This window comes from Fistularia commersonii, chromosome 2 (assembly GCF_037954325.1).
Source record: "Fistularia commersonii isolate RoL2024-O1a breed Wild chromosome 2, RoL_Fcom_v1.0, whole genome shotgun sequence".
NCBI classification, from domain to species: Eukaryota; Metazoa; Chordata; class Actinopteri; order Syngnathiformes; family Fistulariidae; genus Fistularia; species Fistularia commersonii.
Window position 1 is genome coordinate 23,477,679 of NC_141285.1, and position 19,663 is coordinate 23,497,341.

At 51.3% G+C, this 19,663-nt stretch overlaps 1 protein-coding gene across 1 annotated transcript in view; it reads right to left on the reverse strand.

Moving 5' to 3' along the window:
• meis1b (Meis homeobox 1 b) overlaps window positions 1–19,663 on the reverse strand; it is a 78,286-nt gene that overhangs the window by 9,246 nt on the left and 49,377 nt on the right. The window contains exon 9 of the mRNA XM_086173850.1: window positions 15,588–15,664. Within this exon, the coding sequence (XP_086029976.1) occupies window positions 15,588–15,664 (77 nt within the window). The remainder of the gene's footprint in view (window positions 1–15,587; window positions 15,665–19,663) is intronic.

Consider the following 19,663-nt stretch of genomic DNA (forward strand, 5'->3'; position numbering starts at 1 on the left):
CCTCGACCTGCAGCGACCCCGGGGAGCAAGGGCTCTCGGGGGTTTCAGTCCTGATTTATGTGTTCCTGCCCCCCCCCCCCGCCGCCATCCGTGGGAGGGGGCGGAGCCTAAACGGCGAGCCGGAGAAACAATAGGACGCTTCTTCACGTCGGCGTGAAGACAAGAGGAGGAAGAGCGGCGCTGTTTGTCCTTAACCTTTAATTATAGGTCTCAGAGGTTTAATATACACGGCTTGAGAAGGGAAAGCATCATGGAGGTCGAGGTGGACAAAAAGTGCTGACTTGGACTTTGGGGAGGGGAGAAGACAGACAGGGAGCGATCCAGGAATGCGGCGACATGGCGGAGAACCATGGAGTGAGGGAACGTCTGGAGTTTTATCACCAGCACCACCCACTCTCTCCTTCCTCCCTCGCTTCGTATCTCCACCCGCTCTCCACCTCCACCTCCACCCCTCCGGCAAAACAGGGGAGGAAGGGCCGGGCCTGCCGGGGAGGCCGGAGCATTCTTCTCCGCTCTGCTTTATAGGAGGAGGAGGAGAAGGAGGTCATCCTCGGGCCATTGCTGGATAGCTGGTGACCTCTTCTTCTTCTCCTCGCTTTCTCCACCTCCTTCTGGAAACCCTCTGAGCCGCTCCCGTCGCTCTGATGCAACACAGGAGGCTACGTTAGCAAGAGGTACGTGGGGATTTGTAGGTTCAGGGGTCACCCTGGGACCCAGGAGACCCCCCGGCCTTCACCCTGGGAAGCCGGGTGGAGATCAAGTGGAGCCGATCCGGACCAGACACAGGTCCAGGGTCTCCAAGAAGAACCGCGGCGGCTGTTTCGAAGCTACGCTGTCGCTACAGGTTCAGGCGCATCATGGCGATTACGTGATACTGTCATGCTGGTCACATGACACTGGTCCATTGATCACATGGCACTTGTCCATTGATCACATGATACTAGTCCACTGATCACATGGCATCAGCACATGACAATGATCCAATGATCACATGAGACTGATCACATGGCCATGGTCCACTTATCACATGGCACTTGTCCATTGATTATGATACTAGTCCACTGATCACGTGACACTGATCACATGACAATGATCCACTGATCACATGAGACTGATCAGATGGCCATGGTCCACTTATCACATGGCACTTGTCCATTGATCATGATACCAGTCCACTGATCACATGACAATGATCCACTGATCACAAGGCACTCGTCCATGGATCACAGGACACTGGTCCACTGATCAAATTACATTGGTCACATGACACTGGTCCATTGATCACATGACATCAGCACATGACACTGGTCCACTGACCACTTGACACTTGTCCATTGATCACATGACACTGCTCACATGACAATGATTCACTGATCACATGGCACTTGTCCATTGATCACATGATACTAGTCCACTGATCACATGGCATCAGCACATGACAATGATCCACTGATCACATGAGACTGATCACATGGCCATGGTCCACTTATCACATGGCACTTGTCCATTGATCATGATACTAGTCCACTGATCAAATTACATTGGTCACATGACACTGGTCCACTGATCACTTGACACTTGTCCATTGATCACATGACATCAGTTCCATGACCCTGGTACACTAATCACATGACACTCACAAATTGATCACATGATGCCGGTCACATGACATTGGTCAACTGATGCCAGCCACATGATACCGGTGCACTGGTCAGATGACCCTGACCCGCTTCTCCTTCCTCGCTGGTCGGACGGCCTCTAACTGGACGTGACCTCCTTATTTACCCCCCCGCCAGAGTATCCAGCCTATAATAACCCCGTTATCACACGCGGCGGTTACTACGACGACTACCAGCAGAAAGTACCACGGCTAAAAACCGCATTTTCACAAACCGCCGGCCCTCATGGCTACTTTTAGCCTCCGCCCGTATCTGCTTCCTCCCCCTTATCACTCATTCCTTGTCTGCTACAAACTGGCAGTCCAGCTCCCAACCACCGAGACACAACCCTCTGACCCCCCTCCATCCCTCCATCCCTCCATCCCTCCATCCCTCCATCCCTCCATCCCTCCACCTCCTCGCAAAAGCTGTCGCCGGTTTCCTGTCCCCAACGTCCCCCCATATCTGAGGCCAGATGCACGGCGGGGGCCTGGAACAAAGGATAAAATGCCTCTCATAATAGCAGCCGGGGAAACAGAGAGAGAGAGAGAGAGAGAGAGAGAGAGAGAGGAAAAAATGCAAAGGGGCTCTGGTTTGCAGACCAGACACTCTCGCTGTGACCGTTAATAAGCCGGCGGCGAGCGAGGGAGAGGAGGGCGCCGCCGAAGGAGGAGAGAGGGAGGAGGCCGGGAAGGGGAGATATAGAGCAATGGAGGGACGGAGGGGAAGAAAAGGGCGGGGGGGGGGGGTTCACCTTTGCACGACCCCTGGGCGCCGCGGGGCCGGTGTTTACGGCCTGCTCGCCGCCGCACAACGAGACGCGCTATTGGTCCCGCCGGCGGTGGGCGGAGCCAAGATGGAGAACAGGAAGAAGAAACACCTGAGACTTTTTAAAAAGAATATTTATCCAGGAAGTTTGGAGGCGTGCTATGCTAACGCAGAAGCTTCTCCTTGAGTCTTACAGGAGGGGCGGAGCAAAAGGCCTCACCTCGCAGTATCCTCCGCCCTCATTGGCTGCTGATGTCTGGATTAGTCCCCCCCCCCGCTCCCTCCGTCCTCGCCAAGACTGGAACTGATTGCGCCGGCGTCTGCCAGGCCCTTGCTAATGTCCTATTCTCATTACACACACACATACACACACACACATGCTCGTGAGCGTGCGCTTGCACGGGGCGTGCACAGGTGTACACGAAGCGCACGTGAAATGCCCAATTAAAAGCAAGAAATTGTCTTTTTCATCAGCTGCCTTTGTTGCGTGACCAATTAGGGGCTAATTTAATAACGGGCGACGGAAAAGATGCAGATTGCGTCCACAAAAGGTTCCGACGGCCGGCACCGCCATTTGTATTCACACACACACACACTCACACACACACACACACACACACACACACACACACACACACACGCACACAAACCGCCCCGGCCCTCTGCCGCTATCATATTAGTTATGGGAGACGCACAAATCATAGCTGCGTCAGTCTTGACAAACGTGCAAACATTCAGGCGGGTGTTGCATGTTACACACACACACACACACACACACACACACACACACACACACACACACACACACACACACACACACACAAGTACACACACACAAACACATGCACATACCGCAATGGCCAAAACATCCCTTCACACAACATATAAAGTAATGCAAAGCAAAATCACTTCCAAGCTACATAGTGTGTAAGAATGCACACACACATGTTCACATGCACACACACGCACACTAGCGTGCACACATGTATGTATGTATATGTGCACACACACACACACACATACACGTACACACGCAAGCCTTCACATTCCCTATAGAGTAACGCAATGCAAAATCACTTCAAAGCTACATAGCATGTAAGAGTGTATGGCTCATACACACACACATACAAACACCCACAAACACATGCGTGCGCGCACACACACACACAGACACACACATGCACACACACACACCCACACACTGATACACACACGGCTATGGTGAGAACATCCCCTGACACAACATATAAACTAAAGCAATGCAAAATCACTTCCAATCTACATAGTGTGTAAACATGTATAGATCACACACACATTTTCACATGCCAACACACGCACACTAGCATGCACACATGTATGAACATAAACACACACACACACACACGCACACATACATGCCTTCACATTCCCTATAGAGTAACGCAATGCAAAATCACTTCAAATCTATATGGCATGTAAGAGTGTATAGCTCATACACACACACCAAAAAACACACGTACGTGCGCGCACACACACACACACAGTTCTGGCCAGAACATCCCTTAACCCAATGTATATAGTAACCCAATGTAAAATAACTTCCAATCTGCATAGCGTGTAAACATGTATAGCTCACACACACACACATTCACATGCTTACTAGAGTGCGCACATGTATGTTCATAGGCACGCACGCACACACACACACACACACACACACACACACACACACACACACACACACACACACGCGCACGCGATCCCTGACGTCACCCACCCCCCCACCCCCCGGTGTCCCTGTACAGCTTTATGACCCCCATCCTGTGTCCCAGGACGGCCTCGTCTTCCTAAGTAATTAGTTATTTTATGATAGAGCTCACTTATTCTCTTATGTGCAGCTTGGGGGGCACATATACCTGTGTGTGTGTGTGTGTGTGGGGGGGGTGTGTGTGTGCGTGTGTGAGAGAGAGCTTACTCCAGTTCTGGGATTACACTTATGAATATCTTGTTCTCTTCACTTGATGAATTAATTCATAAATCAGCTCTTCATCAATCACCGTCTAACTCCAGCCCCCTCCGCCGCCTCACCCTCTCACCACGTCATTGGACGAGAGTTGGGGTTCACCCTGGACCAATCATGGGGCCACATAGAGAGACGTGCTCAACATTCACCCTCTCATTCTCGCGTCAAATAACACACAACAGACAAACAACCACTCACACACCATTTGGAGACTTGCAGCCGTTCATCCTCTCATTCCCAACCTATATAAACATACAACCATTCACTTATTTGTTCTATTTCATAAAGAGACACGCAACCATTCACCCTCTCATTTACATATATAAACATACAACCAATTAGTTATTAATTTATAATGGACAAAAACATTCACTCATTCATTCATGCACCATATAGACATACAACCATTCACCCTCTCATTCACATCCTATAGGGGATTTACAACAATAAACCCTTCTATTCATACTTCATATAGAGACACGCAACCATTCACCCTCTCAGTCACATATATAAACATACAATTCACTCATTTATTCATATTTCATTAAAAAAAACGTTCACCCTCTCATATAAACAAACAACCATTCACTTATTCATTGACACACCATTTGGAGACACGTATCCACACACCCTCATTTGTGTCATGTAGGTGATTTACAACTATCCAACCTTTCATTCACATCACACACACACACACACACACACACACACACTCATTCATATGTAGCCGTGCAGACGTTCATCCCGTCATCCAAACACCTGGACGCCGTGAAGCTCCAACCACCTTCTTCAAAACCATGTGATCACCAATATTCTCACCTAGTGTTCTCAGAGAGGAGTTCTGCAACAAGTACCAACGGCTGCGTCAACCACACACACACTTCTGCACGGTGTGTATTCTACATGCCCTCACTTGTCATTCTCGCCTTTTCGCCCGGAGCTCCTCCGTCCAATCAGAGAGCTGCCTGACCCCCCCACACACACCCAGTACTATTGTGGTACCTTGTATCACCTGGAGGGTTAGCGGTTAGCTGCAGCTCTAGCACATATATCCATTCATGTTTGCACACACACACACACACACACACACACACACACACTCACATATATATATGAATTTAAAAAACAATTATCAATGTGCACATTTTGCACGCGAGGTTGAAGTGAGGTCACGCCGAGGTCATGTGACCCAGCCAGCACAGTTGGGCTGTCATTAGACTGGGGGTGGTGTGTGTGTGTGTGTGTGTGTGTGTGTGTGTGTGTGTGTCTGTGGGGGGGGGCTGTGCTTTGAGTCAGCAAAACATATAAGTCTTTATTGGCAGGCAAAACACACCCTGAACCCTCTCCAAATGCACGCAGAGCTACACACACACACACGTGCGCGCACACACGCATGCACGCACACACACTCACACACTCTTCCGATGACGACAAATCCACACACCCGCCGTGCCGATCCGGCTCCCGAAAACACGACGTGGATTAGCTTGGATGCGGTGCTGCGTATGGAGGGCGACGCGAGAAAAAACAGTGTGAAATTTAAAAGGGGCTTTAAAACGGGAATTGCCACGGGGGGGTTGAGGGCGACACACACACACACACATACACACACACATAAACACACGTGTTGCAAGAGCCCAGTGTCCATTAACGGAGCCATGAATCTCCCACTAAAGCTAGTTTTACAGAGTGGAGTGACAGACTTCACCCCCCCACTTCCACCCAACCCTCAACACACACACACACACACAAATGCAAACTGTGTGTGTTTGTGTGTCCATGACAACCAGGTGCCTCCGAGGCTTGCAAAGAGGAAGGCTGGCCACCTGACAAACATACATGAACTCAGTGGCGGTGCACCGATCCCCGGGTGGGGGTGGGTGGACCGGCAGAATTCCATAACCATATTTGGACTTCTGCTTTTTATAATAAAGAAAATTCCGTTTTATGGAAGCAGAAGTTTATGGGATTGAAGTCTACGATTTAAATGCATTACTGGACCCATAATAAAGCAGCGGATCACAGGACAGTCAGGCTGCTTTTCCCGTTTACTCGTTTCTGTTTTTTTTTTCAGCTCATCCGGCTTTGTTTTTTGGCTAATTTAAAATTAATTTCGCCAAACAGCCAAGACAAGAAGATTGCGAGAAGAATTCGCCATGACCGGGGCGGCCGGGAACCTCCACAGACGTCGCTCGATGAATTAATTTCTTGCTCGTATGTATATTAATATATTGATGATACTTCCGTGCTACGCCTAGCCGACGTTGCTCCGAGTCGATCTAATAAACTAATAGAAGGCCGACATCTCATCATCCTGTGACCTCGTGCTGTTTATTCACGCGGCGCCCGATGACGCGGCCGTGACGGCAACCTCTGGGTTTGAATGTCAGTTCCACGATCTTCCTTTTACGCCGATGTTTTAATATTCCGTCGCGATGCGTTCAGGCGCTGTCGGGCTCTCCGTCCTAGCATACCTCCGCCTCCATCGTGCGGTGGAGTTTCCAATCCGCCACGGTGACTGGCCTGAACCCCAAACCACTGCTCTCAAGTGACTTACAAAAACAGGGGTTTGCTTATTGCTGGTGCCCCCCCCCCCCAAAAAAAAGAAACAAAAACAAAAGAATCCCCACAACAATTTATGTCCCCACAAGATGAAGAATGCCCCCCCCCCCCCCCCCCCCCCCCCCCCCCCCACAGATGGATGACCACAATGCTGCACAGACAGTATTATTGCTGACAGGGCTCGCACAGGGATGGCTACAAACACACAGCGCTTGACCTAAATCCCCCCCGACACACACACACACACACACACACACAAATACACACCTCACGGCACCATCAGTTCGGGGGTTCCCTCACTCCCCAAACCCCCTGGCTCAGGACATTGCATTTGTTGTCTCCAGACGGACGGCCGGGGAAGGAGAGTCTTTTCCTGAATGTGCAAAGCTAATGCTAATGCTAACGCTAACAATTACTGGGCCAATTTTTTTTTTTCCCCCAAAAAAAGACCGTGAATGCAGCAGCAGCAGCAGCAGGAGTGGGATTATTTTCTGGAGAAAAAGTTCCAGGAACCAACATATGGAGGCCTGTTGCCGACTGTTGCTCGGCTTGGTGGGTTTTGGTCCCAAAGGTCTGAATCCAAGGATTAGGATTAAATCTGGAAACCCCCTGGCATTTGAGGAGAACTCTAATTGATCTCGGCTCTGTGATCTGTAGCTCATCTTTAGCCTAGCATGTCATGAGGAGAGCATTTCAGAGAGACCTGGAGCCAATCCCAGCTGTCATTCACTCACTTGTCATACAGACACAGCCAACCAGTCACCTTCTCATTCACACGTCTAGACAGTTCAGGGTCTTCGCTGAACCTCCTGCATGTGTCCTGACTGTGGGAGGAACCCGAAGAACGGTGAGGAACCCCTTGAGACACGGGGAGAACATGGAGGCTCCACACAGAAAGGTCGGGAACCTTCTCGTTGTGAAGCGTCAGCGCTAAGCTAAAGTCATACAATTTTTAGCAGCGCGGCTCGGTAGCCTCTTGCCCCGGATAGCTCAAATTCCAGCGCCGGGGGGGTGTTGGAGCGTAGAGGGGGTACCGTCGAAAGGCTAACAAGAGTTAGCCCGAGCTACAAATGCTACGGAAGAACCCTGAGGAACCCCACGCAGACACGGGGAGAACACGGAGGCTCCACACAGAAAGGTTGGGAACCTTCTTGTGGTGAGGCGTCAGCGCTATGCTAAGGTCATACAACTTTTAGCAGCGCGGCTAGGTAGCGCGAGCTTCTCGCTCGAATTCCAGCGCCGGGGGGGTTGGAGCGTAGAGGGGGGAACCGTGGAAAAGCTAACAAGAGTTAGCCTGAGCTACAAATGCTACGATACCCCGGAGCAAGCTAGCGACGGCGGCGGGGGCGACAGTGGAAACACACCCCGCCATTCAACTCCTGCCTGCTTTCATGTTTTGGACCCCCACCACCACCTCCACCCAACACCCCCAACCCCCCCAGAAGACAAGAAGAGGTTGAAAAGCAAAGGGAGGGCAGTGGGGAGAAAAGAGGAGGGAATAAAGGGAGGGGGCGAGAGTGAGGGGCGAATGAAGAGAAATGCAGGTTTGGCCTCGGGCAGCGTCCTGTGATGTAAGAGAAGAAGAGAGGGAGAGGGTGAAGGGGAGGAGGAGGGGATGGTAGTCTTTGTACATGAACGTGTGGATGAAGGCGCGCACACACACACACCCACACACACACTTATGGTACAGTATGGACACATCGGGTCGTCGTCCCTTCGGGAGTCCGACAAAGTCCACTTCAATCCTGGATCGGTCTACTTCCTGGTTTCATTTCGACAACTGGATGCGCTTCCGTCCATCTCCCGGAAGGTGGGCGTCCAGCGGGAGGTGCTAGATCTCCTGGCATCTCCACGGCAGAGGGAGAATGCTCCCATACGCAGATGACGCGGTGAAAATAATCAGTGCCGTTTTGCCGAAAGTAGCGGCAGCGACGTCCGTCAATCGCCGATCCCTCGTGCATGGAGGCGGGAGACCCCGTCCGAGCCCCCTTCTGGCGGGGAGGCATACCGCCCCTCCTACCCCAGGGGCAGATGTCGAGGAGTTATCTCCTGGTGTGTGCCGGATCGTGTCCGCACAAGCTACGCGTCGCTTTTAAAGTCTGCTGGCGTTCACATTCCAAACATATCCTTCTCGAAACGATTCTCACTCCGTCGCTCCGTCGCCCCGAGCTCCGCCTTCGAGGCTCACCGCCATCCCGGGCAGGTTTTTCCATTCTGGAACACCTCAGAGGATCTTCTGCGAACAAGTTCCAGCGTTGCTCGCTCGCTCGGGATCCAGCCGGTCGACATACTCGGGCGCTGCCGTCATCTCGCCCGACCTGTTCGTCGCCTCGACAGAAAGTACATCTTGTTTTCACACCAACGCTCGGGAGTGGAGTGGAAGAAGGTCATCTTGAGAACAATGCGCCGCATACGGGCGCTGCGCAGTGGATGGAGGGACGACAACCGACGAATGAGGACATTTCTTCATGACTCCGCCTCCTCAATCGACACCTGCGATCGCAACGTGACCATCGAACCAACCTGACTGAACCCGACAGCTTCCTCCTCACAGCAAGAGGCTCCCTGGTTGGACTCTTCCTTGCTGTGTGGATTCTCCATGGTCTCCCTGTATCTGTGTGGGGTTCCTCAGGGTTCCTCCACTAGTGCAGAGGGTTCTTTGGAGACCCTACATTGTCCAGGCGTGTTGGTGAACGGTTGTGTGCTTCAATAAAATGTGTGAATGAAAGGGAGCAAAGAGTTGTATGCTTCAATATAGTGTGTGAATGGCAGGGGGGGAGGAGTTGTATGCTTCAGTGACACGTATTTATGTACAGATCAATGGACGAGTACATGGTACCTAGGAAGCTCTTTGTTGGGACCAAGGAGCACCTTCATTGTACTCACTTGAACCTTCTAGCAAGTCTGGAGCTTCTACATTCACTTTTGTGAAATCTGTCCCAATAATAGGGTGTCATCTGAAGATGTAGACAAAGACGCAAACGAGAAAATGCCCAGCGGTCGATGCACGAAGACACGCGATGCAACATCCCGGGCTGCTTTGAGTGAATCAAGACCTTCTGCGTCGACACCGGACAGAAATCAGCTGCTATCTTCTCCTCCGCTGGCTGCTCCCACCTTTTTTTCCTCTTCGCCCCCCCTCATTCCCTCCCCTCCCGCCCGACCTTCCAGAAACCCGATAAAAACGCAGCACGTACTCGCCACGCCGTTCCTTCCTCCTCCCCCCACTCTGCCCTCCTAAATACTGACTCCCTTGCTCTTCCTCCACCCTCCGCCTCCCGTCTATGCTTTTAAGATGTTCGTAAAAGGAGGTCTTATTGACAAAACAATCGCTCGGCGGGGCTTAAACACCGCCTTTAAAGGGGCATTATTAAATTGCAGGCAGGAAGAGGAGGGGCGGCCAACAAGAGAAACCTGATGACCCGGCCATTGATTTTTACATCAGCGGAGCGTTAGGAGAACTTAGCAGGAGGATACGGACTACAGCCAGTGAAGGAGAAAGTGGGGGTTGTATGTTTGAGCAGAGTGCTCTATAACATGCGAGGAGGGACTCGTGTTGTTCAAGGACGCTTCGCCGCCACCCTGATAACAAACGCCGATTTCGTCGTGCGGGAACTTTTCGCAGTTGCGAGAAGCTTTTCAGGAAGTCTTCTAAGTCTAGGAGCATTCCGACAGCTGCTCCTTGGACCATCTTAGCCCCTGCTCCCGGGCAGCCTCTTTTTAGGCTTCAATAGGAACTCACAGGTGATTGGTGGAAATCACCAGATACTGGTACCGCAGACACTCCTTGAAGATTGTGTTACTAAACTCTTCTGGTCACCGGTCTTTCTTGGGACTAAGTGGACAGAAGCATCGAGAAATGGAGTGACCAAGAGATCCAAACTCTTCTGACCTGCTACGCCCAAGAGGGGTTTCCCGGGCTCGCAGAGGAACATCTACATTTTGGACCGGAACAAGTGCAGCGTTAGCTAACAGCTAACGGGGTTCTTCACAGTGCACGGAGAAGTTGAAAACACTTCAACCATCAGATAGTCCATGGCAGCTTCCACCTCCATGGTGACCTTGTCATCTTCCTCTTCTTCTTTGGTGGTTTGTGTTGTGTCCCATCTGTGGGAATGCAAAACTACAAGATTCCCCTGGAAGAAGCTACCCCAGCAACCTAAGTGGACCTTGACACTTGTAGATCTTCTCTGTCAGAAAGTGGATGAAATCCAGGAGAAACTAAACCGATCTGGTTGTCTTCCATGTGAAGTACCTCCCCTCTGCGGAGTGCTTCTGAAATGAGGTGCTAAGCTCTAACATCCAAACAAAAACAGCGCAGATTAAGGTTTTTTCGAGTCACAATGAGATGATAATCAGCCCCACCTCCACCTCCACCACCTCCTCGTCCTTGAGGAGCCGCCGTGTGCTCGCTCCTCGGAGGAGCGCTCGCCGTGCTTTTCCATTTTACTTTCATGAAAGTATGGATTGAGGTAAAAAAAAAAAAAAAAAAAGAAAATGAATGAACTCCGTTAGCGTGCGCGGCGATCTCTGCTAGCGGTAAACACCCTGGTTGTTCCAAGAGGGGAGGGGGAGCGGTCCGTATCCATGGCGATGATCTTGTTCGGCCCAGGTGAGTCCGACTGGGGACGGGCCGGCGCCCGGCGGGACTATCGACACGGACTGCCCGTGTTCTCCGGTTCTGCAAACACGGGTCTGACGGCGCAGCCCGACCCCCCGGTGCAGGCTACAGGTTGTTAGCATTGAACCGGAGAACACGGGAGCCTGGGAATATTGGCGTGACCTACATTCTGGATTTTGTTTCTTTTTTTTTTATCCTCGTAGCATCAGAGCAGGCAAGTCGGCTCAGCTGTAGCTTTATGACGCGGTGGAGGTTCTACATCGTCATGACGGCGATGACGTTGCTGAGGAGACTGTAGAGGGGGACGCAGACTGAGTCGCTATCGCTAAGCTACGCGCTAGGAGCCCCTTCCTGTTAGCCCTCTCTTTTTCAGGTGACCCCCCATATTTAGATGCACAACAGCGCCCCCCTACAGTACAGGAGTCCATTTCACTGTACATTACTGTACACACTGTGTGTGTGTGTGTGTGTGTGTGTGTGTGTTACACACTCTTAAAGATTATTTAGCTTAGCAGTGATTTTGCATTGTTTTACTTTATAGGTTATGTGAAGGTGTTTGTGTGTGGTGTGTTACACAGTACATGGCTTTGAAGGGATTTTGCATTGTGTTACACCAGAAGTTATGATTGTGTGTGTGTGTGTGTGTGTGTGTGTGTGTGTGTGTGCTACACACTCTTGCACAGTATGTAGCTTGGAAGTGATTTAGCATTGCGTTACTGTATAGGTGACGTGAATAGATTTTTGTGCCTGTGTGTGTGTGTGTGTGTGAGTGTGTATGTGTGTGTGTGTGTGTGTAAGTGTGTGTGTGTGAGTGTGTGTGTGTGTGAGTGTGTGTGCAAGCACATATATGCGTGTGTGTAGGCTTCCCCATATGCATACATTTCTGTATGTGATTCTTCTTTGAGAATATGCAAGATACCCCACTATGCACGCGCGCACACACACACACTCTCTCACTCTCTCTCTCTCACATACACATACACACGCACACACACACACACACACACACACACACACACACACACACACACACTCCTGGTTTCCCCATTCAGATGGAGATTCCCCGGTGCTGCGTTCTGCTGCCAATAATTCATGAGTGATCTGCGCCCCTTGCCGGCCTTTAGCATTTTTATTTAATCTGCCGAGCCCTACCGCGTGCTCGCTCATCAATAATACACACCGACATGTGTGTTAACACATCTATGGGGTGTGTGAGTGCATGTGGGAGACAGAGGGTGTGTGTGTGTGTGTGTGTGTGTGTGTGTGTGTGTGTGTGTAGAGGAAGTATTTGGCGTCTGTGTGTGAAGCAGGATCCCAATGTTTTGTGCTGAAACGTTTGGCAGGCCGAGGTTCGGCGTTTGTCACCGTCAGCCTATTGGGACAACACACACACACACACACACACACACACACACACACACAACACGCACGTGTCCACGCACACGCACGCCTGTGACCCGCCGTTCAACCGTGGGCGTTTGACACGAATCCAGCGGCCGCCGCCGTCGTACGACCATGAAAACACACCCCGATCGAGGGTTCCCCGCTCCCTCGGGTCCTCCTGGGCCGGATTTCACAGCTGGGCCGAAGCCAGGGCTCGCTAAAATGTGTGTGAGTGATTGACAAAATTCGGGCTTACACACACACAAACACACACACACACACACACACACACACACACACCCACACATGTTTATGTGTGGGTGTGTGAGGGGCGCTGACACACGCAGTCACAGCGAAATTGACTTCACCAAACAGTGGGTCAGGAGGTAACATCACCGGGGGTTGCTATGGAGACACCCAATGACAGGGCTTCCTACCAGCACAACAACATGCCTGCGAAATGGCAGTTCTCCTAATGTAACCTCTCCCTCTGTCTCTCTCTTTCCCTCTTTCCCTCTTTCCTTCTCTCTCCCTCTTCTTCTCTCCTTCGCCCTCCTCGGGTCTATTTTCTCTTCCTCCGACACCTGTGTCCTTCCGCTCTTATCGTTTCCCCTCCCGACCAACCTTCCGTGCCGTGGTCGACCTGCTCGCAGAGCCGTGCACGGAAATGTGCCTGTTGACAGGCGTGCACGTGCTCTCTCTGACACACACACAAACACACACACACTTGAAAACAAGGCAATGTGAGGGGGCAGTGAGATCCCAGCATGCAGGGTTTAACAGCTAATACCCCTTAGATTAACCACCCCCGGTTCCCCTCTCTCCCTGTCAGACACACACACACACACACACACACACACACACACACACACACACACACACACAGCCGTACACACAAACATGGCACATCTGCCACAAACCAAGATTAACCTCCCACGATTTACAGTGTGTGTTGTAAAAATGTGCATGCAAGCGCACATTCACACACACACACACACTCACACACATGATACACACACACCTTCAGGGTGTCTTGCTATCCCCTACCCATAAAAACAACAAACAAAATGAGAGCACACAGTCAGCCTTGAGTGACCAAGCTACTGTTCATGTGACTGTCTGACTCTGTCACACACACACACACACACACACATGATACACACACACACACACACGCACAACTCAACTTTATCTATATGACAATTGATCCCCGATGGATTTCACAGGAGGTCACATGATTTGATAACCTCTACAGGATTCCCTCTGGTCAGACGTCCATGTTTTCCACCAGCTACTGCATGCATGTGTGTGCGCATGTGTGTGCGCATGTGTGTGTGCATGTGTGCGCGGATGTGTGTGTGTGTTTACTGACTGAAATGAATTCTCCATAGAGCGACACAGCAGCCCCTGATGTCTGTCTGTGTGTTCTCGCATTGAACGAGGGATGGGAACGTTATTAGACGGCTGTAATTGGGATTTATCATCTCTCTCTTTCTCTTTCTTTCCCTTCTTTCTTGCCATCCCTCTCTCGGCCTCTGCTTTCATGCCCACACCTAGCTACTTCCAAGGATTGCTTTTTACGGGGCGGCTCAGATCAAACGCCCCGCCGCCCCGGACCTCGCCGCCGCCGCCACCGCTAATTAGACGCGGCTAAAAACGCTTTAGCATGTGCTGCTAGCCGCCTCTCTGATAGCACGCGGCCGCACAAGGACACGGGGCCCCTCGCCGCCGTCCGCGGCGCTACCTGAGGTTAAAACAGCTGGTTAGCAGCCTCGCTTTACGGGCCGGGCTCGTGCCCAATTAACGGGCTGGTTAGCGCTCACGGATCATTAGTTTGCGGTGGGGAAGGAAAAAAAAAAAAAAAAAAAGAGGTCTGCAGCGGCGGGGCGGCTGGCTTTTCAAGATAAGATGCAGGGCACGGCGCGGCGCGAAAGGGAGGCAGCGAGGTGGAAAAATGTTCCGGGGGGGACGGCGGATGACTGATGAAATCGCTTTCAACTGTTTGGAAAAGCGGGGCGGCCGCTTTGGTGGCGCTAAAGTTTCACCGCTGCGGCTTATTGTTGATTATCCTTTCAAAGTCGCGGAAGTGGCTCATGGTACCGGCTAGCTAGAGAGCTAGCTGGTCGTGAACAGCATGTCGGGGATGCCGGGTCGCGGAGGAAGGTAAAGCGAGAAAACGTCCCCGAGTAAGAGCTGGTAATTGGTCTCGGAGTTACGGCTTCTCCGGGCGGCACGCTTTGTAGCGCCGGCGCGTCTCGGGACGATCTTATTGGCTGTTTTTTTTCAGACGGCTTGTTTCACCCCCCTTAATTAACATGGATGCCTGGAGTTTTTTTTTTTTTTTTATTCGGTGTGAGCGAGCGAGACCGTCGGGTTTGGAAAATCACTCCGGGCCATATCTCTTTTAGACGGATTGATCCCGCGCATAGGATGGTTCTGTAAGCGGTGCGTGTGTGTGTGTGTCTGTGTGTGTGTGTGTGTGTGTGTGTGCATGGGGGTGGAGAGGAGGCATTAATTCCAATCATTAAGAGCCTGGGATAGCCTGAGGGAACAAACCCCTGGATTGGACTGAGCGCACTCCGAGAGCTCTTACCAGTTGTTGACTTGCAGGATGGTGAGGCCCGTGTCCTGCGCCAGCTGCTTCTTCTGCTCTTCTGACGGGTACGGGTGCTGCGGGACACAAACACCAACCAGAGTGAGAAGACGCTTCGCGGACGCCCGTCCTCTCCGACAGGAAGGGAGTTAGCATTAGCATTGTGTTTGTACACAGACAGGCATAGCACACAAGAGGCACTAGTGCTTATTGGTGCATACATGTATGCTCTGATGGGCTCATAGTGTGTGTGTGTGTGTGTGTGTGTGTGTGTGTGTGTGTGTGTGTGTGTGTGTGTGGGGATGTGGGTGTGTGTGTGTGTGTGTGTGTGTGTGTGTGTGTGTGTGTGATGTGCACGTTAACAACCCCCCCTTGCTTCACCCCCCCCTCAATCATTAATGGAATATGAGATCTTGTAATTAATGGCAGCCAAAAAGGCGAGCCAATTAGAAAGTTAAGTGATGTGGAGAGCCGGCGCCGGTAATTAGGCTCCCCGTTACACAAATATATTCACGGCGGGCGTCTCTCTCACCTCGCCGCATGTGTAATCAGAGAGCGGAGAACGCCGAACATTGACCTGCACGTAACGCAGGCGGCGGGATGGAAACTCCCTTGTCTTTATGGCTGCCGCTCGCTCGCAGCCTTATTACCGTGTCTGCTCACCACTCCGCGGTTCTACAGGAATGTGAAGATTGACTCAACACCGGGACAGGAAGTGACACGCTGCCGCCCGCCAGGGTCACCGGCATGGACCATCACCGACGCTGAGACGTCCGGACAAATTGATGTTCTTGCTTTGGTATCCATTTGCTCATTCATTGTGTCCACGACCATAGGAAGGGGGCTGGAGAGGCACGAATGCACTAGCTAGGGAAACCTTTGGAGTCACCTCAGTGCACTCCAGAAACCTACAGAGGAACACTATCATACTCCAGGGAACCAGGAGAACCTACGGAGGAACATTAGCATGCTAAAGAGAACCAGGAGAACCTACAGAGAAACATTAGCATACTACAGAGAACCAGGAGAACCTACAGAGGAACATTAGTATGCTCTGGGGAACCCGAAGAACCTATGGAGGCACCTCAGTATGCTCCGGGAAACCCAGAAAGAACCTATGGAGGCACCTCGGTATGCTCCAGAGAACCAACGGAGAATCTAATCAGGAACCATTCTGGGCAGTAAAGTTTGTTAGCATAGAACATCATCTCGCAAAAAGAGGTCAACTAAATTTAAAAGAAGCTGGTCGGGGAAGAGCCAGGCACCAGGACAGTGGGCTCGGTAGTGAGGACCCCCCGACCCCCCCGTCTATGGAGATGTGAAGCTGCAGCACTGGCACCTGCTGCAAATATAGGCCACACTTCAGTTTTGGCCCCTGTGCTCCTGCTAGCCAGACGCAGCCCAGATACCAGGATCTGGACCCACCGCGGTCTCAATGTGGGTCACATGAGGTGGAACCGCGGTCCAGCTCAGGCGCCCGCACTCACCCTGAGCCCTTCCTGGCCAAATATGGACCAAAAGGAGGGCTGAGCTGGGGGGCCGTATCTAGGCCAGGCAGCCTGCACTATCTGCAGGGCATCTGTAGAGCGGGAAGCTGCAGCCCAGAGAGCCGCTCTGGACGGCGGGGGGGGGGTTGGTCCACATCCAACGCAAACACAATGGCGGTTAAGAACTACAGGACGCGAAGTGCTTCTAGCCGTGCCTACAGACAGCTAGCTTAGCATCACAAAGGCCGATCCAAAGGGACTACATCACCGCCTCCAATTCTGAATTTCAGAATTTTTCTGAAAGTGGTTTTTTGGGTAATCTCTGACCGCGCGGCTTAAGGAGTGGCCAACCACACATTCTCACACTCCCAGAACAGCCATGCAAAGCCAATCAGACCGTCAGGAGCAACTCGAGGGCTTTCCCTGCCTTTCCCTCGGTCCTAGGACATGTTAGCATGCCGGCAGGAGCAGCCGGTAATCAAACCCACAACCTTCCCTTTGGAGGGACGGACCGCTCTACCAACTGGGATAACTTTGGCCAAAAATACGGGTCCTTTAAGTTCTAGTGTATGTGAGAACACACACACACACACACACACACGCACACGCTTAACAGTCAATCAGACGTGTTAAATCAGTGCGGCGCCAGCATTTTCATTTTTTCATTACAGCTCACTCGATGCATAATGAACAGGATTGTGTTTAATGGCGGGATGACCCGGCAGAAAGAGAAGGAGGGAATAAAGAGAGGAGAGAGAGAGAGATTTTTTTTCTTTCCCAGCCTTCTCTTGTCCATGTGATTGGTTGTGGGGGGAGATGGGAACACAAGGAGGCTAATTTCAAGCGCTAAGTTATAATTGCATTGTCGCCCCAGGCCAAGTTTGTGTCCGCGGCACTTTCATGTGTATGTGTGCGCTAACGTTGGCGTGTATGTGCGTGCTAACATTGGTGTGTATGTGCGTGCTAATGTTGGTGTGTGGGTGTGTGCTTATGTTAGTGCGTATGTGTGCGCTAACATTGGTGTGTATGTGTGTGCTAATGTTAATGCGTATGTGTACCCTAACATTGGTGTGTATGCGCGTTCTAATGTTAGTGCGTATGTGTGCGCTAACATTGGTGTGCATGTGTATACTAATGTTGGAGCGTATGTGTGCGCTAACATGGGTGTGCATGTGTATACTAATGTTGAAGCGTATGTGTGCGCTAACATTGGTGTGTAAGTGTGTGCTAAATGTTGGTGCGCATGCGTGTGCTAACATTGGTGTGTATGTGTGTGCTAATGTTGGTGTGTATGCGTGCGCTAACACTGGTGTGTATATGCGTGCTAATGTTGGTGTGTATGTTTGTGCTAATGTTGGTGTGTAAATGCGTGTGTGCTTACATTGGTGTGTATGTGCATACTAATACTGTTGTGTCCGTGTGCGCTAGAATTAGTATATTGCATATGCTAACATGTGTATGCGCTAACATTAGTGTGTATGTGTGTGCTAACGTTAGTGTGTATGTATATACTAACTTTGGCATGTATATACGTGCTAACATTGGTGTGGATCTCTGTGCAAACGTTGTGTGTGTTTTTGTGCTGATGTGTCTGTATAAGTGTGTGCTAAAATTGACATTGGTGTGGATGCGTGTCCTAACCTTCCTGTGTGCTACGGTGGTTGTGTGTGTGTGTGCCAATGTTGGTGTTGGTAAAACCGGGTGTGCGTGTGCATGCAAACGTAGCCGTGTAAGTGCGTACAAACATTGGTGTGTATATGGTTCATATGCAGATGCTAAAGCAAATGTGTAAGCATGTGCTAATCTTCCCGTCAATGCTTGTGCTAAAGTTGCTGCATGCTAACACTAGCGTATATGCTCGTTTGTGTGTTTGTGTGTAACGTTGGTGTGTTTGCCAACCGCAGGCCGTCTTATCTTTCCGCTGCGTCAGTGGGAAGTACCTTCCACTGTGCATCGGATAATAATAGCCGTGTGGTGACGCCGCCCGCGCCTCGCCACATGCTAAGGCTAAGCATGTGAGCGACATGTCTTTCAAGTCCTCCTTTTGTCCTCCTCACGGACAGAGATGATTGAAGAATGTGTCCATTCTATGTGTTGTAGGTCCGCCGAGGCAGGAGTGTCTTCCTCGTGATATCATGGGGGGGGGCCGCGGCCCCGCCAAGGGCCACGGCGCAGCACAAACACACACTGTTTCCTCGCCGCTTTCCCCCTCTGGCTCACACACACACTCAGACAGACAGATATACACAAGCCACAGACACACACACACACACACACATGTATGCACGCGATCTCGAGCGGCTAGGACGACGTGGCCGCTGGTAAATGTGCGGCCTCTTCAGACACAGCCTCTGATGTGATGCTAGCAATTACATCTGCGGGCCATTGAACTTATAATATGATTCTTGTCGCCGTAACGACATAATGACGCGGAGCGTTTACGTGAACCAACAGAATATAAACTCGTTAGAATTAAAGCCCGCCGCCGGGAAACTGTAAAATCGCATCAGGAAGCGAGAGTCGGATCCAAGGGGTCACATGACTAGGAGGTGCGGGGAGCGGGGGGGGCGAGGGAGGGGGGGTCCAGAC